The 23,860-nt window shown below is 38.5% G+C and overlaps 1 protein-coding gene across 1 annotated transcript in view; it reads left to right on the forward strand.

Moving 5' to 3' along the window:
* The window catches only part of PIGK (phosphatidylinositol glycan anchor biosynthesis class K), a 61,910-nt gene that overhangs the window by 23,365 nt on the left and 14,685 nt on the right, over positions 1-23,860 (forward strand). The window contains exon 10 of the mRNA XM_029963987.1: positions 20,686-20,761. Within this exon, the coding sequence (XP_029819847.1) occupies positions 20,686-20,761 (76 nt within the window). The remainder of the gene's footprint in view (positions 1-20,685; positions 20,762-23,860) is intronic.

The raw sequence follows: 23,860 nt of genomic DNA on the forward strand, positions 1-23,860 counted from the left end.
CTATGTGAAAAACGTACAAAAAAGTCAATGCTGGAGGGACCAGATGCAGAGGAAGAGACGGAATAATACTGACAGTGTATTGGTACAATTTTAGACACTGATTGAAGGATAAGGGAAAACACTGCTAATCTGTCAGAATAATCTTCACAGATGATAATCTTTAAATTGATGGTGTATTTTCACTCTTTTTATGTTTCTTATCTCAATATTTTAAAAAACGTTCGTTACATTATTGGTTTTTCAGCAAGGAATGAGAAATGACAGACACTTGGATTCATGCAGCTTCCGAATGTGTGCAAGGGTACTGCATAGGAGTGGGTTACCTCTTGTACTTTGCAAAATCATAGAATCAACTGGGTTGGAAGGGTCCTCTGAGATCATCAAGTCCAACCCTTGATCCAACCCCGCTGTGGTTCCCAGCCCATGGCACTGATGCCACATCCAGTCTCACCTTAAACACCTCCAGGGACGGTGAATCCACCCCCTCCCTGGGCAGCCCATTCCAATGGCTGATCACCCTCTCTGGAAAGAATTTCTTCCTGATATCCAACCTGAACCTCTCCTGGCACAGCTTAAGATTGAGCCCTCTTGTCCTACTGCTGGTTCCTGGGAGCAGAGCCCAACACCCACCTGGCTCCCCCCTGGCTCCCCCCTCCTGTCAGGGAGTTGTAGAGAGCGATGAGATCTCCTCTGAGCCTCCTCTTCTCCAGGCTAAAATGTTTGAATTCACACTTAACTGTGAGGAATCTGAGTACCCTCATCAAGTTCAATTAACCATTACTGAAAGTGGTTTTGCTGTCCTGAGACGTGGCATGTTCTTAAGGCAAAGCTGGGTTCGTTTATTCTGCTTAGAAAAACCAAACTGGCTGTCAGGGGAGGCCACTGGAATGTGTCAACCCCATCCCGACCCCACAGCGGGCTGGTCCTGGGTACTCTGGGGACCTGTTTCTGACAGGTCTGCTGCCCTCCCTGGGAAGGGCTTGCCTGCAAGCAGAGAGCAGATGGTCCTTGAGCCCTCACTGAGGGCTCTGTGTGACAGAGGGGGCACAGTTAATCCGTGGCCAGGCCGTGCCAGCCCGCGTGGCTGAGGGTGTCCTGCTGAACAGCCCAGTTTGCTTTCCAGCTTGCACAGACCCCATATGGGCTCCAAGAGGGACAGGAGGGCTGGGGCTGCTTGCTGCCAATATGTTTTCCCCATGGCTGCCTTCCTGGAACTGCAGTCTGGGGCGACTGTTCTGCTGGCAACAGCTTTCCAAAACTAGGGACAAATCTGGCTTGCAGATTATCCATCTGAATTTCCTCCTGAGCAGCACGGCGCTCTGAAGGGTAGGAATGGTTGGATTTTCTATGCAGTTGGAAAGATTAGCTAAATGTAAACTGCATGAAAGGAGTAGATAAGAGTATGTTTTTCCTCTGGTTCCACAGTAGCTATTTAAATTTGACAGGTGCATATAATATTATAGTTGTATTAAATAATTTGAGTGAGATAAAAGTCAGAAAGGGTTACTTGTATTCCTGAATGATTTCTGGTCCTGTGTTACATGCAAGTGAGACATGTTGCCATAGACAATGCTTCAGCTGCTCTAAAATTTCAGTAGTATATTTTCTATTTGATAATAGGACAAAAGTTACACCTCTAAATAGTTAGCAATTTATAACTCATTTTGGTGTGTGAGAATAGAGTGAACCCTCTAGTTACTGTAAGGTTTATCTCAATTTAACTGTAACATAATATTTAAGCTTCATAGTTCCCCACTGGCTAGTATTTTTTTTTTCTGTTGGTTACTTAAGAGTCTGAACCATGACTTCCTGCTAGAATAAAATAGGAATGAAGACTTCTTGCTGTAGGTCTAAATTTTAACTGGGGAATTGGAGCAGAACAGCCACTAAGTGAAACTGCTCTAAATCTCAGCCATAGAGGACATAACCTCTGTTTCTTCCTCAGCTGTCAAATAGACTGCCCTAGTTCTTTTTTCCTTTGTGTGTGGTTTCCCTCTGATATAGTTTTTACTAAGAGGTACTTTATTACAAAATATTCTGAGCTGACTTCTATCTTATTAGATGCTTAGGAGCTTTTACAAATGTCTCCATAAAAATATATGGCATATCTGTAAAATGGATAAATCTGCACTCTGCTGTAATGTTTTAAAACTGGAAACTGTGTGTGCACGCAAAAAGTGTGGTTAGGTGGAAAATTGTCCTTAAATCAGAATACTCCTACATGGTTTGCGAATCTAATGGCACTTCTGAAAAATATTAGGCTGATTATTATTAATCTGTGGGTTTATAAAGTAATTTAGGAAGGACAGGAGAAAGTACTAGGCTAGCTGTGGCAGGAAGACTTTTCATGCCATAGATTCAAAGATGGTTTACATCAATGTCACTCTAAATGTTTTATAGTAATAATTGTTGTATTTATGTGATGTGGGTTTGTTCAGCTATTAAAGAGCAAATATCTAAGAAGGACCATGAAAACAACTTTCCCAGTTGCCATTCCCATTCCAGCAGCACTGGAAGCTGTAGAAAGGTCATGGAGAGGGACACACTTCCAGTTTAGTGATGGAGTGTGGGAGAAAGGAAAACGTGGTGGTGTACATATCCTGCAGACAGAGGGATTCCATTCTGGTCACAAAATTCTTGTTATATTGCTCTGTTGAGGTTCTGTGCAAACATAATTATTTCTTTAATACTATGGGAGATTATACATGAGTCAGTTGGCAAGTCTGTGCCTAATTTTGACTGTTCTTAAATTCAGCTGATAGTAAATATAATACATTTAAGATTACAGTGCAGATCTTAAAATATTATCATTATCACTGCGTTGAATTTTGTGTACACATATGTGAGTTTTATGGATGATAATAACAGATGCAAGAGATGCCTTAGAATAATAGTGATTAGTAGAGTGATATGGAATTTATTTATAGTAGTACATCACCCAGGAGGTTGAGGTACTTAGTTGAGTTTTTAGATATCCCAGGTAATAGTTTCTTTCTGCTTTCTCTGGATGGAAAATGAAGTCCTTTGCAAGATACATTGAGACTGGAAAGAAAAAGTAGGGGGAGGGGAAGCTTATTTTACATATTGATAATTATATCCTAAAATGCAGCTCTGGAAGAGACCTAATCACTTTGTGACTGTTGCCTGTATCTTGCTGTGAGCATAAGAGAAAGCCGTGCAGATTGTGGCAGATACAGATATCATTAGAAAGGAAATCCCACCTGCTGTGGAAATCCCCCCATCTTTAATGTGCCAAATGAATATGCATCCTGCACGTGGTAACAAACTGAAGTCTCAGGAAAACTAGTGTAGTGTAAATTGCAACAGGGAGTGATTAATGTATTAATGCATTTTATGCCTACTGTGCTCATCTAGTAATCAGATTATTTTGCTAAAGGTAATCAGAATTGTACAAAAGAATAATTATATAATGAAGCTAACTTCACCAGGAATTTGAAAAGAAAGAAAATTGCTGGAATGAAGAGAGGCAAATTGTAGATTATTTATTCTCATTTGTTGTTGTAAAATAGAAGAGTGATTTTTAGGTATTCTTCTTTACAAACTGAATTGAAAACAAAGTTAATAGGAGAGGAGGGAATCAGGAAGTCAGTACAATCAGAAATAACAGCAGTATACATGTTAGTCATCTACTCAAGTCAAAAACTATTATGTGTTTCTGATTATAAAACCTTATGGAAAATTTCCATAACCATAATAAAAGACAAAAAGGTGAGTTATTATTGTTGAGGCAAATGAATATTGAACGTAACCCCTCTCCACAGAAAGTAAATACAAAATCATTCTCGGGCTTGAATTCTATGAAATAGTCATTTTCTTAGTTTGTAAAACCTTTTCCTTTTTTGCCTGTATTTTTAATATTGCTTAAAAGAATGACAGTATTAAAGTAGTAACTCCTTCTAATTTCAGTAGCCTTTTCTACTGACCTGGACCAAACTGTCTCCAGCACAACCTTGCCTGTAGATATTACGAAGCCAGGGTCCAGGTTTGGGTAATTATATTTGTAGTCCAGTTGGAGTAATTACATTGGAGTAAAACTTCAGTCCAATGCTTTTGGACCTCATTTAGTGAGTGAAGTAGTTAATCTGTTTGTTGGTGTGGATTTATTTTTGTTTTTAATGTTCAGTCTCATAGGTTGAAATAATTTCGTGTCGTTTACTCAGCTCAGTCTGGTTGAATTGCTCTGTGTGTGTTACTTTTTGTGGGATGGTAAGTACTGCTGAGAGGTTCCTCCTACCTGAAACAGAAAAAGATAACCTTGTCCTGTAGAAAATATCAAGAATGCATCTCTTCTGCATTGATACAGGGAAAAGCAAAACTTTAAGACCAAATCTATACTGAAAAATTTAGCCCGAAACTTAAATATTATTGGGAAAATAGATTTAAAATAGAATCTCAGTGAAGAGTCTTTGGAAATGGCTCAAGCCTTTGCATATATTTCATCTGTTTGTTGGCATGTGCAGTTTGTTTCTTGTGGGTTATAGATCAACAGACTGTGTCCTAATCTTCACAAATATTTTATCCAAGCGACCAGAAGTATTTTTGTTCTGTGACAGGGAGATCTGGACTGATTGTAATCTGCAGTGGTAGTGCAGTAAATAACATGGTTCTCATTTAGTTTGGTTGTGTCCTGCTGAGTCTGTGGGAAGCAGCAGCAATTCCTTTTCTTTCCAAAGAAAGTTTCCACACAAGATCTTCTGTTCCTTAAGTGTTACTGTTTTAACAAATTGCTCTCTCTTATATTTACTGGTGTGTTAATTAATATATTTTACCTGAATAATATACATATTAGAAGAAAGAAATGTACTCAGACATTTAAAAAACAAACCAACCCCCTAAAAAACTCCTCACTTTATTTGCTCATTCTCAGAATTTAGCAAAACTTACCATTTTTTCAGTTGCTACTGTAAAATACCAGGTTTCTCATCTGGTGCAGCATACAGCACCTTAGTCAAAGAACTATTGTTATAGAGTAGATAAGATTAAAAAAAGTCATTGGGTTTGATGAAAACCTGCATGAACAGTGAGGGGAAAAAAGCCAAAGTTACCATAGCAACCAGCAGTGCTTTAGAAAGTAGCTGAGAAAAAGAGGAGAAATGGAACAGAAAATATGAGGGCCATTTCATAAAGCATTAAAAAATAAAAATGAAATCTTAAGGCAAATATGATTACTTTTCAGCTTTTATCTTAGAAATCCCTGATAAGCAGCAGTTTGTCTTTAAATATGAGGAACACTGTTAATAAAGAAGTTTTAGTGTTTAGCCCACATTAGACCCTATTTAAGAGATACTCTTGTAAATTTGGTTAAAAATGATGGAAAGTTTTATGAGTAGTTATTTGTTGGGGTTTTTTCTTACCTTTTTTCTCTCTGCAAATGGTTTTCTGAGCAACTGCAGTCTTATCCTGTGCAGTAGAGAGGGCTTTGAAAATGTCCTTGGTGGTTTAGCCATGACCAAAAATCTTAGTGGTTGATGTGGTCCCACAGTGGGAATAGTGTGAGTTCCTTGTGGGATGGTTCATTGGATCAGCTGCCCACACAGCACTGCCCTTCCAAATGGGAGTGCCAAAGGCAGCTTGGAAATTGTTGGGCATCAGAATTCCAGGAAAGAGCAGTGTTGGTAAGTTTAGGGGCCTGAGTTGCCCTTTCATAACATACATAAAATAACATGTACAGTCAGTCACCTGTGCCTTTGTGTCTGAACCTATATCCTGATACTAGTGATTGATTTAAAGGCTGAGCTTTGATATCTTTTTTTGTCTTTTTGAATGGAGTCAGCATTCTGCAGTGCTCTGAGGTGGGGTAGGAAGTCTAGTGTTTTGCCCATATATTGCTTCATAGTTTTAGAACCACACTTTATGTGGGTGAGCATCAAATGTACGTGGGATAAAATTGCAAGCATCTTTTCTTTCCTACTTTCTGTGCAGCTATTAAGTCTTAAATTTGATCTTAGTCCTCCTAGAACAAAATGGTCCATGTTGGAACCTTAAGCAAATAAGAAAACTGTGATAAAATCACTTTAATGTTCTATCCTGAAAAAGTGCTCTGTGTGAGGATTGAAACAACCTAAAAGTTTGAATACAAAGAGGGAAACAACAAACACTTTATCCTTTCTTTAGAATACAGTCTGACTCACTTCTTGCCTTCTCTTCAAACAACTGTGTTGTTGTGTGTTTGGTTGCAGCCCAGTTATCTTCTCATATTGTTAGAATATGATTTTATTGTATAGATGGTACTTAACTGTCCTAGACAGTGCCATAGCCTGGGGCTGTGCCTGCATGTCAGTGCAGTTGTTGCTTGCATCTGTTTCTTTTGGAAAAAAAAAAAAGGCATTGTTTCTGAATAAACATATTTATTTTATAAACCACTATGAAATAAAAATGTTTTCCTCTTCTTTTCTCTCATGTGGAAGTTTATGGAAGGGTAAAAAGTCTTGCATCACTCCCCAAAGTCTTCCTGTGCATCCAGAGGAGACATTTGTGATGAGTTCCTTATTGTCCAGTGGGCATAGCATTTATTGTATGAGTTACAAATACATGTCTGTATTGAAGTGAGAACTGACTGATAAAGTTGAAAAGGAAAGGTGCTGTGAAATTCTGTAAATGCTTAGGGTCTCTTCTCTGAGAACTTTCTGTGGAAGATGTAGAAGCACTTTGGCACTGTTCTCTTGTCTAATTGCCTCATCTAAAGACATTCTGTACTTTCTCTGTAGTATAACTTCTGCTCCAAATCAAATGCAACATTTCTTACTACAATATGTGAATTCTTCCTTAGGAGCAACTATGAGAAGAATGCATTCTGAATAAGATCAGTTTAGTGTTTAAATACAAGCCCTAAATGTAATTTTGAGTGAGTTCTTGTCCATTATGAGGTTGGAGTTTGACCTGATGAACTTTTCTGGAGTGGCTGGACTTCACGTGGTAAAACTCTGTGCCGGGGCAGTGCATGATAAAGCAACCAACTTGTGAGCACAAACTGGGGCACAACAACCTGGGACCATAACAGAGGCAGTGGAGGTGCTTCTTCCTGCTGCAGCTGGACTCTGTCACACGTGGTTGCTGCTCCCTGAGGAACCATCCCTCCTGCAGGCAGATCCCTCTGCACTGCCTGCCTGCCTCTGCCAGAGGATTTGATTCAAAAGCGCTGTAGAAATCTTCCAAATCTCAGTGTGTGGCCTTGTTATCACCCAACAATCTGTTCAATCTTTGGAGATTATGTATGGCTTGCTCTGACAAGGTGCTGTTGACGTGTACTTCAAATTAGAAACTCATAAACGTGGCATTGCGAAGCGGTTTTCTGTGACATCTCTGTTAAGTTCCTGCAGAACTCAATACAAACAAAATAGGTATTGTTTTCTAGGATTCTCTGTGCTGTGTTTTTATAGATTTGTGGAAACTTGAAGTGTAGTGCTGTTAGTGGATCATGCAGGCTCGAAGCAGTATGTTGTGAGAAAATGTGGTCTGTCACTAATGTCATGAAGTGGGAACATGACTGACCTCTGAATGTTTTGGGAGATTAAACTAAACCCCACTAGGTGGTGCAAGCAAATAAATCACCTTGCACAATGCTTCTTTCCAGGTGAATAAATTTGGGGAAAGGGTGTCTTTATATATTCCCCCAAATATATCCTTTGTTTTTTTCATTTGTAGTTTCGTACAGTAGTTATTAAAATTTAATATTTAATGCTGCCATAAACCAGTCATTCCACATACAAGAAAAAAGTGCATTCTGGTTTTGGCTGAGACCTTCATGTCTACCTTTCTTACAGTGTGGGCAGGTGTCACAATGCTGAATTCATAGCTGGGGTGGTGGCTCTCAGAGGAAGTAGCAGAGGGCTTCCTTTGTGTTTTGCTGTGCTGTCAGGAATGGCTGCTGTGAAATAACATCCTTCCTGGGGGCAGACTTGGCATCTGCTTGGAGAATTCTCTCTCAGGATCTCTCTTGTTGCAGTTTCAGTTTGGAATTGCTTACCTTTACAGCAGGATTGTGTACATACTATTAAAACTGTTTGTTTGTTTGAAGAACAGATTTCAGACAGTAAGTTACAATAAGGCACTGTCAGTTTACAGTGGGGTGAATAAGGTTCCAGTAGAAAATATTTTTGACATGCAGTGAACGTGGTTGGTCTGTGAGGGTTAATGTGTATGTCAACAGATCAGGAGTTCGGTTTTGTTTAAAAAAACAGACAAACAAACCAGAAAACCACAAAACAAACCCCAGACCTTCATTGTACTCCTTCACTGTGCTCCTGAGATGACAGTGCCATAACCTTAACAGTTTGTGTTGCACTTGGCTATGCAATTGTCTTGAATTCAGACTATATAACCTTTCAGTATCCTCCACCCTCCATTGAATACCTCTTGTGTAATGGTGATTTTACTGAAGATGCAATAACCCATAGTTGGTCAACATCTTTTTGTAGCCATGAGTAGCAAAAGTTTCTGAATAACAAAACCCACCACATTCTTGAGATGAGTGGAAGACCCCAGGAATTTCTACCTATGGAGAGCCATCAACACTCTCATTTTCTTGTCAGTAATCATATTTTACCAGAGTTTCCCTGCAGGCTACCAGCCCTTCTGAGAAGGCAGTGGCATTGTGGGGCAGCCACGACACTGAGGAAACCCCTGCCTGTGCTGCAGTGAAAGTGGTGTTGGCTGCTTAGCAGTCAGCTTGAGATAGAAGATGTTCTTCCTAGTGCTGTTTTCCCCATATCTATCTTCCAGGCCTTTCTCTGTCCATGAATACAGTGTGTCAGTAAATACTGTGTTACCACGTTTCAGCCCAGGACTCTGTGATGAGGCAGTAACTGCAGTCACTGAGCAGCTCTCTGGTGAAATTTCAGTCCGTTGCAGTGCAGTGTATTTACTGAAATGGAAATTTTTCATTTCAAGGTGTCTTATGTGTTCATCAGTGGGGGTGGATGTGTTTGCCGCATTCATCCTGGTTTTGATAAACGCAGACAAAATAGGGTTTTGGTTTGGTTTTTTTGGTGGGCTTTTCTTTTGTGTTTGGTTTTGGTGGGTTTCTTTTTTTAGGAAATAAGATATTAAAGTATAAACAGACTATGCCCATGAAATCTCAGTTGACCAGCAGTCATAAAGAATACATATACTTCCAACGAATAGTCAACACATACTCTGAATTTCGCAATAAGATTTTGTTAGGCTGTATATCCTCTGTAGGGTACACATAGAAAAGTTGCTGCAGAGGTATTAAACTTTAAATGCAGAAAGAAAATTTTTTTTTCTTAGTTTCCTTGGGTAGAGGACCAGCATACTCGATTGCCATCATGCACTTTTGGTTATTATTAACTCCAAAACCAGAGTAGAACTATATATTGATGCAAGTAGAAGGGACTTCATGGTATGTCTGTTAAAATACTTTGATATTGAAAAGTCAGTGCCAATGGTTTTGGTTGCTTATATTGCAATAGTCTGTGGGAGTCCCACTCATGAGTGAGGATCCTCTGTAGCTGAGCAATGACCATATACAGGAAAGACACACCCCTGCCAGTGTGGTGCTTACATGCAAAGTACTCTCACAGTTTTGGTGACAGATTTATTAAACATTCCTGAAAACATGAGAGAAAAAACGGGTGATTTGGAAACGAAGGTTGTTTTCCACAAAACATTAAAATATGAAGTTAAAAGGTGCAAGACAGAATGTAAGCTCTTTACCAGACTTCACATATTTGATAATGTGTAGCACACAAAATTTTGTAGAACGAAATCTTCTTTCAGCTGTTGCATTCTTTGTGTTTCCCTCAATTTGGATTCTTTTTCTTGAGCATATTACTGTGCAATTGGAGTTTCTCCATTGTTTCTATAACTGTTACTTATTCCATCTGCAGGGGGCAAAAGGGAAGTCTGGCTTCATTATCTGTACTAAATGCACCAAGAAACTTGTAATTCTTCATTTAGTTTCATGGTTGCCTTTTATGCATATATGTATACACACAGACACATTCCCATTTATGTATGGGATTGTGAAAGACCTTGGCAGCATTGGAGATATTATTCTTTTACCTAAGGTGTGCTGAGCTCCTGAAGTCACTCAGCTAAAAACTGAGTGACAGGCATTGTGATCCTTTCTGCTTTACACAATCTCTTGCTGGTAGTATCTGCTGATAATGTGTGCTTAACATTCAGATTTACTGATACAATATTCTGCAGATTTTAAACATGTGCAGGAAATGGCTTTTAAATAATGGAAGAACCTACCACAGGAATGAGGTAAAGACTGAGATTAGGTTAATAATACTAGTCCTTCAATCTTAGTTACAGTTGTAAATAACTCTTATGTAAACCCTTGCATTTGTTTTTAAAAAAATAACATGAACAATCCTCTGAGAAAAGAGTGAACTTCCTGGTTTTTTTCTGTGTTTAGTTTCTGAAAGTAAAACCACATGAACCCATTCACTGTTGTTATCTCAAACCATGACAACTGTATACACTCTACTGTCATAAGACAGTCTTAGAAAGTCATGGTCAGCTTAAGTTTGGGCATGACTGAGTACTGAAGGTTTAATTTTAAAAGTTTAAGTCCCATTTTCAAAAAGAACTGTTTAATATTAATCTTTGATAGACATTTTTGCTAGCATAATAATTTTTGTGACTCACATTTTTTACTGTGGGCAAGGTCCAACCCATATAGGTGTTCCTGAAAAATGCCCTAATTAGTTTTTCGGAACTTACCATTTTATATAAGTAGCTTTTTCTCTGTTATATTATAAAGAAGATCTTTGATGATTGCTGCAGAATTGATATCGACATAGGTATGTAAATAAACTGAAACTTCTGTAAAAAAAAAAAAGCTTTCTTGTGTTTAATAGTTTTATCTTTTTACTCTTGCAGTAAGATAAATCCGTACAGAGAATTGAAGGTAGCTGAGGAGGAACAATGGGGAGGGACGTGGCTGTAGCTCTCCGAGCTGCTTCTGTTGCTGCTTTAGCCTTGTCCCCTGGAGGCTGCAGAGTGGAAGGGTGCTGGTAGCCTGTGGCACGCTCCAGGCTGCTGCATCTGTCCCTTCCCAGCAAGGAGAGGGTGAGGTGATGGGGAATGTGGACATACCAGGCTCTGAGGTGCCAGATTTCCTCTCAAGTGTTTGGATTAGAAACCACCTTGGAATATTAGAAGTTTGGCTTGTCCAGCCTACTGCTTGGCTTTGCAGCTAGGAATACCTTGCAAATCCAGACATATATCTGGTACAGGCTATAGCTACAGATGCTGGAATCAGCACAGCACTGAACTGAGTGCAGGGAGATAATGTGTCTCTCTCTCTCTCCCAAAGGCCTCAGACCCAGTGGGTTGCCTGGGTAGGCAGGGGAGTTCCCAAGTTTCTGTGCCTCTTGGGAGGTTAGCAAGTGATGTGCTGTGTACTTGACCCAGGATAAGTGTGACTTGCTGCTTCTGCTTTTGCTCCTGAGGGCAGACCACTAAAAATCATAGGGGCTTCAAGGCTATAAAGTTTGTAAAGTCACTAAACTTAATATAGAACACTGGTTAATATACAGTGGTCTATGGTGAACAGGAGACAATTCCTTTCTGATTCTAGTACTATAGAAATAAGTGAGGACAGAAAGTCAGACTATAAAATAATAAAATGAAAAAAAAATGACTGCTTTACAGAGTCAAAAATGAATGGATTCATTGTTCAACATCAGCAGACTCAGTAACCTGCAGTACCTTGGCCTCAGAGAATATGATCTAAGTGTTTGTATTTGAACTAGAGGTTTCATCTGCCATTAACAAGAACAAACAAAACCAGAATCCAGACAAAAGTAGTGCACAAGTCATCTATAAATAACAGAAAATCATGGTCAAGAAGGTAAGACTGATAAAAAGCTCAAGAGCTGCATACATGCTGTTCAGCTTTCTGTGAAGAAAAGCCCTTCTAATGTGCTTAGCAGTATAATGTTACCTGGGTACATGCACTGACAGGAGAATTAAAACATTTACTGCTGCCTGATTGGAATGCTGCTCAGTTCTGCCTGCTGTGGCCACTCTTAGGACTCCTGGAGTTGGCTGCAGAGAGGAACAGTGGTGAAAGAGGGGAAAGCACTTGATTAAGTCTTGTGATACAGTGTTCTGCAATTCTTGGTGTATCTTGGTTGTCTGCTTTATGGAAATGTGTTAGTTATCATGTTGTAGCAAAAAAAGATCAAAAGCAACAGCTAGTATTCAGGAGAGGCTTGATTGCATAGCAAACCACTTCTCAAAAACCCAGAACTGTAATTTTTATGATTAATTTTCTGAGTGCTGAGGGTATAGCGTTGTTTCCAGAAAATCTGGGTCTGTTATTGGCACGGATATGTGTGTTCTTTTATACATTTATAGGCAGAAGTTCAATTGGTGTCTTCCCTGTAATGTGCTGTCAGTAGGGGCTGGAAGCTGGCAGGCTGATCCTGTGAAGGATCTGGAGGTGGTGATGGACTTGGGGCTTAAAATATTTGTATTGTGGGGTTTTTTAGAAGGTGCTTGTTGAAAAGTGTAGCAATACAAACCAATGCAGATACATTGTTTCGTTTGAATGTATGCAGGAAGGAACAGTAGTATTAAACAAAATATGAACTTTGCTATGAAGATTAATTGTGGGCACTAAATAATGGAATTGCTATCCTGGCACATTTCCATGTTAGTTCTTTGATTTAAAATTATCTTCCTGCTGGTTTTTCTGTCTTTCAGTGCACTGGCATGTGGTGTTGAATTGTCTGCATAAAGACCAGGTACTGCTGATAAACTTTCAGTTGTGAAAAATGAACAAGCTTGCTTTGTCCAGCTGAAAGTTTAATTTCAATATGTACTTTTAGCAATATTTAAAATGCCTGTGTGACGTGGTGCCATGGGAGGATTTGGTCTTTTTTCTTTGAGATTTCTTTGAAATTCAGTCATGGGTTTCTAGACAACTGGTCATAAAGTAATAATAACCTGTGTGTGTTTTTAACCACTCTTGTAAACATTGCAGTTAGAAGGGACTGGATTAAGGGGGAAATGTGCAGCCTCAGTTCTTAGATACAGCACACATGCACATCAAACTAGGTGGAATGTTTGCTCAGTGAGGTGGGCAGTGTTCTCCTCTGGCTGGTTTGGACCATCAGTAGAAGTTCCTCTGACATTGCTGGACTTGTCTGTGCCCCAAGTTTGGAAAATTTGATAGAGACACTTGTTCTCTTTTTCTCCCCCAACCCTGCCTGGTTTGAGAATGAATTAGCAATAAGTGATGAGTACCTACTTTTAACTGTGGTGATTTTCAGTGATAGAGGAGAGACTTAGTGGGTCTTTTTATCTCCAGCTTTTGATTAGCATTTTGTGCTTCAGCAGCATTGTCATGTGGAAGTTTTAAATTAATTCAAAAGAGATTTTCTAATTTACCTAAAATGTGGAGTAGTTGAGATAACAAAATGAAGCCCCACAGGTCATGTGTTTTCCAGTAGTAGCAAAGTCAGTTCTGCTTACTTAAGCTAATATTCTTTTTAATTCCTTCCCTGTGTCTTGCCTCAGTATAAAAATAGGAGTAGGCAGAACAGCGACTAAACATATTTTGACAAAAGTCATTGGCTAGAAAAGAGGAGAGAGACTCTAGACTTCTATTACCTCCTTTTAGGATCTTAGGATGATTAAGAATATGTGACTTGGTATCACCCGAAATTCTTCAGATCAGAAATTATGTGTAGATCACAGAAAGGCAGAGGAAACATTTGTTACAGTCAATTTTTATGCAGCTTATGAAGCAACTCAATGTGTCTGGCAGACTCTGGGAACACGAGACAACCTTTTTATGATGGAGTCCAACAGAAAGCATTGCACATTCAGAGGTGTAAGGTATTTTTAAACTCCAGGAATAAGTCTGTGTGACTAGTTTGGGTCAAAGTCTTTCACGTTTATTTGAAAAGAAATGAACAGATTACAGGAAATATTTTGCATTTCTAAACTGCAAGATGCTTTGCTGCTTTATTCCACAGGAATACCTCTCTGCAAAGGCCAGCACGCTCAAGTAAAATTAATTTTTCTTTGCAGTGCAAGTCAGTAGCTTCCTTCTTCAGATGATTGTAAAACTGATTGTGTCTAACACTGATTTAGTTTTTCATCGCGTCAGAGATATTTTTGCCATCAATTTATTTTTTCCCCTTTATCTCCATACTGTATTGTTCATTTTTGTGCAGTCTGCTTTTGAAGCTGTCTTTGACAGTCTGCCATGTGCTGCAGTAGGTGCTGAATGTTTTCTTAAGCAGGCAAAAGACTTGTTTGGACCCTTTAACTGAAGAAACTGTGTGGTGAAGGAGATGTTGTAAGGAAGTTCCTTGGAATGATGATGCTCTCAAGGGTTTGCATCTCTTCTTTGTGACTATCCATGTGGTAAACATGGATGGGCAAATCTTGCATTCCCTTATAAACATAAGAAAAGCATTGATTAGCACACTTTTGGGGGAAGAGCAGAGTTAACAGTGGTCTTACCTTTTCAAGCACTGGCTTGAAACATCAGTGCTTCTGTTGTTTAAGCGTGCCCAATTCTTAAATAAGTGTGAAGTTGGGATTTAGCAGATAGATCAAGTACCTGGCATTAATCCAAGGTCTAATTCTTAATCTTCTGTACTATGGATATGGTAGATAAATTTCTCAACGGCCAATTTCAAAAACTATTCACTCAAACCCGACATAGCCCATTTCAGCCTCTCTTTAATAGGAAAGCTAATAACTTTTTCTGATGTGGTGCATAAAGCTCTGGTATTTTGTTTGCTTTTTATTGCTAGATGCAAGTGTGTTCGTGTATTTACAGTCAATAAAGCTATCAGTGCTATACACAGGTTTAGATTAATAATTTCAGCCTCTCAGTCCTGGGTGTGTGATTTTGGCCTTGCATCCTTTGGTCTCGTCCTGACTGTCCCATCACTTGCACTATTCCTGCTCTGAGCTCCTTGAGAAGTGGGACAACAACCCATTCCAGAATTTTCATGCCCATTCAGAAATCATCTCTCAAACAAACAAGGCAACACCTCACCAGTACAACTTGTTTACATCTACAGCAAATAAAGCTGGTGATCCCCAACCCCCTTTTTCCACAATGCATTTTTGTCTCTGAGAGCCTTTTTTTACCCCCTTCACACTCTTGACTTTTGTTTTGTGTAGTTTCCAAGAGAGGTGGTTATTTATTAGGACTTACCATCTAGCAACAATAGTTTCAAAAGAGGTGCAATATTACCTGTGCACGGGTCACGTGCATAAAATTGTGTGAACTGTCCAAACCATCAAATCTAGAGACTATATAAGAAGGAAAAAATATTAGCTTTGGTCCTGTTGCCTACTATAATGAATGTTTATATTTGCCAAGAAATGGGTTTTATGTTACCTAGACTTTTCTGTCTCTTGAGTATCTTAATAGCCCATTTCTTCCATGAGCAAACCAGTTGGTGGTCACGTTGCTCTGTTTTTCCCCCTGTATTTTTGTAATACTTACATGAGATAAAATATATCTCTGCCCTAAAGCCACTGCAGCTGTTCTGTGTAGCAGACCATGGGCTGAGGTAGCACTTGTGGCAAAATGTGCCACCTCCTGATGCTAGGAATTTGTTTTTCTTTAGCACGTGGAGACTTTCATAGGATTTTCCCCATAAGAGCGAGCATGCAAATATAAATAACAAATAAGATATTTCACTAAATATCATGACATGACACGTTTTACTGGATTTAGATTCACTTTCCCCAGTTTCTGTTTCGTGCTCGCTTTCCTTCATCTCAGAGCAGTCACGGTGGCGGTACAAAAATAACTTTTAAATTGAATTTTTCGAGATCCTCCTATTCTGCTATCTCTTACTGCTTCCCACTTCTCGTCTGATTTTGTGTTTCTTTCTAGTCTTCTCCCTGAAAATCAAGATCTCCTTATGCTTTGCATTGCCAGCTGCCAGGCGTGGTGCTGTCTGTGCTGGTATTCCAACAGCGTGAGCTGGCTTTGGCACTGCTGGCAGCCGCTCTGCTGTCACGCTCAATTGAGACAGAAAGGGCTGCTTCTGACCGGAAAATTAATGGATGAAAAATGACTTTTTGTTCCCGTAATAGAATTGTTTTGAAAGAAATTAAACAAACAAAGAAATCTGTATTACAACAAATTAGCCCCTCGTTTTGCAAAGGTTTAAAAGTGTCAAATACAAATGAACCGAACAAGGTGAGGCCAACTGATTTGGTGAAATTACAGCCTCGAATTGCTGCGTGTGATTTGAGCACAGATTCCATCAACTGAGATGGTTTTTTGTATTTGGTTTTTTTTTTCTGACATAACTAGTTTTGAACAAAAGTGAATGCCACCCCGGGCATCTGGAAATTATCTCTGGAAAGAATAACCAATTTACTTCTCTGACCCTGTGAAAGGGAGAGACAAAGTTGGGAGGATTGTAACGGAGATGATCTTTCTCCTGATCTCTTCTCTTCCTCCACCCTGCAGAAGAGGAGGAAGTAGAACATCCTCTCCTGTGTTCCTGTGTTGACCTTTTTCTCCTCTCTAGTCATGGCTTTCCTATCCCTGGTGGTTTTTCAGGGGGGGTTGCCTTTTACAGGAAATTCTTCCACGCCAGGAGGCCTGTTGTTAGTGGGCTGCTGATCTTAGGGCTGGTGGAAGACAAGTAGCAGTTTTGCAGCAGGTTTCTTTCTCCTTGGTACCAACTGTCCTGGTAGTGGCTTTCTTTGATCCACAGAAAAACTGACCAAGGTAACCAGTGTCACTTTGTTAAAGACAGAGTGTGAGACTGCTTGTGAATCAGACAGGCTGATGTCCTGTGCTGCAGTCATGTGGTGGTTCATTGTTAGTGTGGTCCCTGTTACCCTTTTCCTCATCCCAGCTCTCCTGGAGAATGTTTTTGCACGGTTCAAGGCATAACAGGTGCCTGGAGTAGCCAGTTTTGGGTGCAGCCCCTGCTCTGGGGGAGAGAATTCAGTCATTTGTGAGCTATTACCATGTTGTGTGATCTTAATGGCAGTGGGCTGTCTCAGTTCTTATTTAAAAGGCTGGTTAAAATATAACCTTTTGCCCACTTGCAGGGGCTTTTAGGCTGCAATAGCCATTTCTGACCTTTCCTCGGGACAGGCAAGTCTTGACTTTACTCCTGTTCTTGGAGCATTCAGGATGGATGCTGCTCCATGGAAGCCTTTTGTATGCAGTGTTTCATCCTCAGTGCTGTTTATAGGATAGTAATTTCTTGTTGCATCATCCAATTTTCAGCTTTGGTAGAAGGAATGACTGAACCCAAATGGAGAGGAAGTTGTCTTTTATACCTGTTATCCGAATGATTAGGTCATTAAACTGGTCTTTGTGCTGAAAAATGAAAATGAGATTTATGGAGCCTTCATAATAGTATAATTCTCTTCAAGGAGTTTATGTTGCTAATACCTGTTAAAATGAATTCTGAAAGTGGTATGTCTAACTGATGTAGTTATACAGAGGCCTGGAAGGTACCTCTGTCATAAAGTTCTATTTCTGCCATAGGTGCTATCACTTGATAGGAAAACTAGAAAGATTATTATATCACTTGATAGGAAAATTAGATCAGCAAAAGCTACTGTTTTCTAACAAAATCTTTACTTTGCTTAAAATACAATGTAACTTCTAAGGATAATTCCTCTTTTTAGCTAAAAAGGATTTCACTATTAAGTGCTTTTAATTTTCCACTGTGTACATAGCTATGGACAGTGAATATAATAACAATTCAGATCTTGGTTGGAACCATGAATAGAAGCACTATGAGAACAATATTAGAAAAATGTGTTGAAATATTCTGGTAGTTGATCAAAGAAAAGAGGTGGAAACAAAGCATTCAGGAAAACCATGGTGAAGTCATGGATGTGCTCAGATGGATCTCAGTGTGTGGCACCAGGATGTTCTTTCACTGACAAACTGCCATAGAGTGGCTTTAGATGGTGGCACTGCAGTATCACCATGATGAAGACTATGCTATTTTTATCAAATTTGCAGAGATCATTTACTGTGAGTTATTCTTGCACTTTATTTGGTAACCTCAAATGCCCAGAGTTTACTGAGACACTGCTTTTTACACCTTCTTGCTTGTTGATGACTTGCTCCCGGCAGAGGATGTGGTTGGGCAATATATCATAGAACTTTTTTGTCAGGAGTTTTGATCTTCCACGCCTTAATTTATACAGTTTCTTGTAAAAGATGGAGATACATGCTCATCCAGTTGAGGAGGCTTATCTGTAGGAGAGAAGAATCAAAACTCTTTTGTAGACTTGACAGCTAGTACATCACTGAATACATTTGCAAAAAGTTCATGGCATTTAAGCAAAAATTTTGAGAGAACATTTCTGAACTTTTCTTCCAAAATACCTGTGTGCATGTCTGTACACATATTGTAGTGTGGGTATATAAATGTAGATGTGTATGTAAATATATTATAATGTGCATCTACCCTAATCTATATCTTATAATTTATTTATATAAAAAATGTAGTGTAGTTCAAGTGATTTTTTTTTCAGAAAGTAAATTAGAAAAAATAAAATGTCTTTCTTGATGTTTAAAAGCTCCTATCAGCCTAATTTCAATTTAAATCTAATTACTTTAAAATACGTGTTTATACTGTTCTCCCCTCCCTATTTTTGTTTAGTTAAGCTTCCTAAGGCTTCAAATTATCTTGATCGTTTTGCTTTATCTTTTTTAATCCTTTGACATTTGAAGAAAGGTCTTTTTTTCTGCAGTTGACAAGGAGGGTGTTTGACTGTGGAAGGGAATGCTGATTCTGTCTAGACAGAAAACCTTGCCAAGTATCCAAGGTCCTTGACAGAACAGACACACAGGCTTTGCTTTTATTCCTGCTAACATTCAGATTATAGTAATTTTAGCTGTTACTTGAAGCTTAAAGTGTTTAATTTTGGGATTTGAGTTACTCTTTTCCTTTTTTCCAGATTTTCAGTGCCCTGTAAAGACTGTAGAGATAAGTGTTCCAGATATTGATGAATATTGTGTGGTGTGTACAGTTGTTTCATATCGAGAACTGTGGCTAAAAAAAATGGGTTTATGTAGCTGGTATCCATAAATCAAGGTGTTGTGTCAGCTAACAGGCTCTCAGTAGAACAGAAGAAATCTCCAATTCCCACTGACTGTGGTGTGTTTGCCAGTCAGGACAAATGACAGGAAGTGGGAAGGAAATGAGTGGAAAAGTTCCTTCCGTGCACTGTGGTGGAGTTGCCGAGCCCACTCTAAGTGTGTTGGTTGTGTTGGACTATAACAGCAGTGTATTTCGTGGTGAAAGTACAAATTAATCTTTGTCATAATAATCCAAAAACTCTAAAACCCATATCAGTAGATGAGCTGTGTGTGCAGGCCAGCTGCAGGAGTTCAGAGCGTGCTTACTTCATTTTTCTTCAGCACACTGAACGGTTCTAGGCAGGCTGGCACTGTGACCTTCGAAGTATTGCTGTGTTTCTTTTGTTCTCTGCTTCTAAATTTATTACACAGTAAGACTTTCATACTTTCATACCCTGTTCGTTACAGATTTCTGGGTATTCAGGCTCTTATTTGGAGCTTAAAGCCTTTTAAACCGCAGCTGAAATTCAGCAGTGGAAAAGGGAAGAGTTGTGCCCTTGTTGTCCTCTCTTTTACCACAGCCTGGTGACTCTCAGTGCAGAGACTGAGCCTGTACTTTCTAGCTCTTACCTGGCAGCTGCTCTACAGGTAAATTAACCCAGCAAGTGTGTATAATTTTTGACTAGAATGGGTATAAGGTAGTAATCTAATCCCGGAAAATAATGTATTGGCCACAATTTTTGTCTGAAAATAATTCTACTTTAACTTTAGAGAAAGGTCTGTTTTTATCGAGATTTTTTCCCCTATTCATTTCTTCTCATATAACTCAAATTCCTATATTCAGAACTCTCAGAAATATAGAGGAATGGCTGATGAAAAACTTGAGTGATACTTTGAAAATATAGCACATGCTGTGCAGTTCCAGTAGATGAAAGCAGTATGGTTGAAGGGTTTAAAGCATGCTTTCATATTAATTTACTATCATTTAAATATTCTTCTAAGAGACTGCTTATGGATTCTGATTTTTCAACTGCAGCTACAGTTTATTCAAAGTTTAAAGGGTTGTGATGCATATTCTTTGTGAAGTATTCTGCTCTTTTTTTTCACACTAGTTTTTTGGCTTTTTGGTAACCAGTAGTACGAATATTTGTGGTATTGAACTTCTGCCACACCTAAACATTGATGCCACTTGCAGCAAAAATGTGAAATGGTGAATAATCCCTCTTGCCTTTGGAGCTGGTCATATTTGAATTGTGTTGGCAGGATGGAGTGTAGAAGCTTGTACTGTTAACGGGGCTGAACCTGCTCTGTAAATGCATAAGGCTTTTTATATCGTGGGGATTTCAATCCAGCTTTCACCAGTGCTTTGTTCACCTAAAACTAAATGTAAAGGTTTTCCTAGGTTTCTGCTGCTAAATTTGTGCTTTATGTCGGGGAAGAAATCCACAATGTTACACACATTTCTGTTTACTATAAATTTATTCTTTTGCTCAACTTCGTAAGAAATATATTCCATTACTGTCACAAAATATGCTTTTTCTTCACCATAAGTAAAATAATATCCCTGAAACTCCTAATTTCAGTAAATTAATTTGGTAGACATTGTACTAACTTTGACAAATGTGAACTTAATTTCTTTGCAGGTTTCCAGAGGATGAGTTGGCCACAGAACCACTAAAATACGCTGAACAACTTCCTGTAGCTCAGATAATACACCAGGTATGTCTTTCTATTTTAAACGTTTCTTTGAAAATAAAGAACATCTGTAAGACTTAAACTGCTTTTCTAGGTCACACAGAATTAATGTCCTTATGCTGTAAGCATGTATAAACAAGATACTCTTGTTCAGATGACAACTATTAAATTATAAAAGTCTTATTCTGAACGTGGCACCGAAAGATGTTTGCTGTATGACACAGTTAACAGTTCAGATCTTGTTGTTGGAATTGTTGTGTGTCTACTGGTGGAAAAGAAAATCCATTAATTTCTTCAAATTTGCATCTTGACCTAAATCATATTCCCCCTCCTGAAAAAGCAGCCAAAGTGTGGATTCATCATTGGGGAATAATTGTCATGACGAGTTGAGCAGGGAAAACAATCTCTGCTCCTAATACGGTTCTGAATTAGCACCATTTTTATTTCCAACTATGGCAGTGTCATCTTGCTTTCTGCTTTGCATGGGGTTTTTTGTTTACTTTTTGTTTTGCACAATAAATAAATAAAAAGAAGGTTGATGTGTTTTCCCAGATAGTGCCTTTTTACAGTGTCTTTATTTAAAAGCAATACTATTCTTTTGATTTAAGTAAACAAATGAGGGATGATGTGAACATATGAGCTGGTTTTGAATGCTTAAAGATCAACAGGAACAAATAAAAGTCCACTAAGTCCCCTAACAGAATTTTGTAAACTACTTTTTTAAGTATTAATTATTATTGTAGATCTTTCCAAGTGCCTTTGTCAGTCAGTGTTTTTAAGCAGTTGAGTTGCATGCTGGAGGCACTGCTGGTTTTACCATAAAGGAAACATAAGCCTTATTTTAAAACTTTAAAGTGTACAAGTCTTTTCTGCGAGATGTAAACACGAGGGATTTAAAAACTTTTGGCTGAAATCTGCACCTTTGGGACGAATCTCTGATGTGTTCAGAACATGGAAGATTGAAAATCAGGACCAGTTTGTGTGTCAGGAACTCCCTGGTGTTGTCAGAGCTTCAAATGACCCAACAGCCTGCAAATGTCACATTTAAAATTCTGTCTTCATGCCTGACTCTCAGCATAAATGAATTAAACAGCAGAGCAGGCAGCCAGTCAATATGTTCTTAACAGTGAGAGTGAGCAATGAAACAGTTTGAGGGTTGTTTGGAATCAGTAAATAGAAAGTGCATGGAGTGGCTCACCTAGAGGAAAATTTCAAATAGGAAACAGAATTAACCTTTAAGATGGTCGACCAGACAAAATGTCATAGCAATATTTTTCCAGCATTAGGTGGGTAATAACCAGGGAGGGTTCATTTGGCTGCTGTGTGCAACAGTGCAGTGCAATATTGCACCGTGGGAAGGCAAAAAGCTGCTTTTCTGGACTCTTTGCTGTATTTGCCAGTGGTGCAGAGCTGGGGCCTGAACGAGGCAGCAGAACAGACCCAGCAGGACTGGAAATGCCAGGGCAACGTTTGTGTGAACAAGTGGTTTTTTTACTTTGATAAAAAAGAAGGAAATGATAAGAAATTATAAAATGACATGAGTAAATCCAGTGAATAGTATTTATGGTGTTATGAGACTGTCTCCAAATGGATAATCAGGGTGTTTTAATATGAACATTTGTTGTTGGTCATGTTAACCCATGTTTTGTTTACCTCTAGACAGAGATAATAGCATCAGTAATGCATATTTTTAGCATAAATAGTCATTAAAATTTCACGGTGGGGGACAGATATCCTAAATCAGTATAATACTGAAGTACATTTTAATTATAGTTGTTAGCCAACGTGGCTGTTAATACTATCCAAATTTTACTCTAAATCTATTCTCCTGAACACTGCTAATATGCTACATGTTTTCCTTGGGTATTTACATGTGATTTCTAACATTCTCTTCAGTACTTCATCACTGGTGTATTAAAAAATATTATACTTATGGGCAGACATTACCTTTTGATTTCTAGTCTGATTATTCCACAAGAAAATGTCAGACTTGGTACATCCCGTTTAATGAAAGGAAGCCCAAGATCCGATTTTGGGATTGATCTTAAACTTTATGGCACTAGTAATTATTTATTATTATAGCAGTCTAAAAACAAAGAATAATAACCCTATAATGTTCACAGTTCCATTTGTCAGAAACATGTTTTATTTAATGCATTAGACCATGGTTAATTGAAAAGACAAATGTGAAAAAATAAAAATAAATAGCAGAATGGAAACAAATACTAACATTTAGAGCACTCCTTCTTAAACACAAAACAAAATCAGACATTAGTAAATAAAGTAGCTTTCTCCCTATTCAAAAACAAAAAGGAAAAATGTGTGCTTTTAACTGAAATAAAAAAACTACTAGTGCTTGGTGAAGGAGTGGTCATTAATATAAACTTGTTAAAATGGCAAAAATTGAATTTTCAGAATAATAACCACATAAGACAGCATTTTTAATGATGTTCTTTGTGTAGAGCCATGTGTACAATGCTGCTACTGAGGATAAGTTTGGGAATAGTAAGGCCAAAAAAAACCTCAAACCATAAGGGGAAGAAAAAGGAGAGACTACTTTAATTCTGTGCTTGTCTTTAGTCAAAACAGGTCTGATGGGAGAAAAGGGGAAACTGCATTTGGGAAGATTGTTTTCATCTATCATAAAGGATATTCATTGCTGGCCTTGCAGTTCAGCAAGGTATTTTAATAAAAGTACCTACCTTCAGTGCCAGTGCTTGTGATCAGAATGTCAGTGTGTTAACATATTTTGCCTAAGTGGGATTTGAGATATTGAAGAGGCTAAAATTGTTACAGGTGTCTCACTGATGGAAGAATGTTTTATTGATGAAAGGCAGTAGATAAATGCCAGATCTCTTGATGTTGTTATAATTGAAAACAAAATGAAACAACAAAATCAGACCATGATCAACTTGCATGGTTTGGAGTCCACTCCAAACCACTAAGCAGATAAATGAACATTAAACCAGGATGGTATTTCAGGACACTGAGTTGCAGCCCACAGGTGGCAATTGCACAATTTACTTGGTTTGCAGTTGCAGATTTACTTAAAAACAGAGTTCCTAGGTATTTTCTCTTGTGGTAGAATGAGTGGGGGAATGTTAGATGCAATTCCTAATTTAA

This window comes from Manacus vitellinus, unplaced genomic scaffold (genome assembly GCF_001715985.3).
Source record: "Manacus vitellinus isolate BGI_N305 unplaced genomic scaffold, ASM171598v3 scaffold_67_pilon, whole genome shotgun sequence".
NCBI classification, from domain to species: Eukaryota; Metazoa; Chordata; class Aves; order Passeriformes; family Pipridae; genus Manacus; species Manacus vitellinus.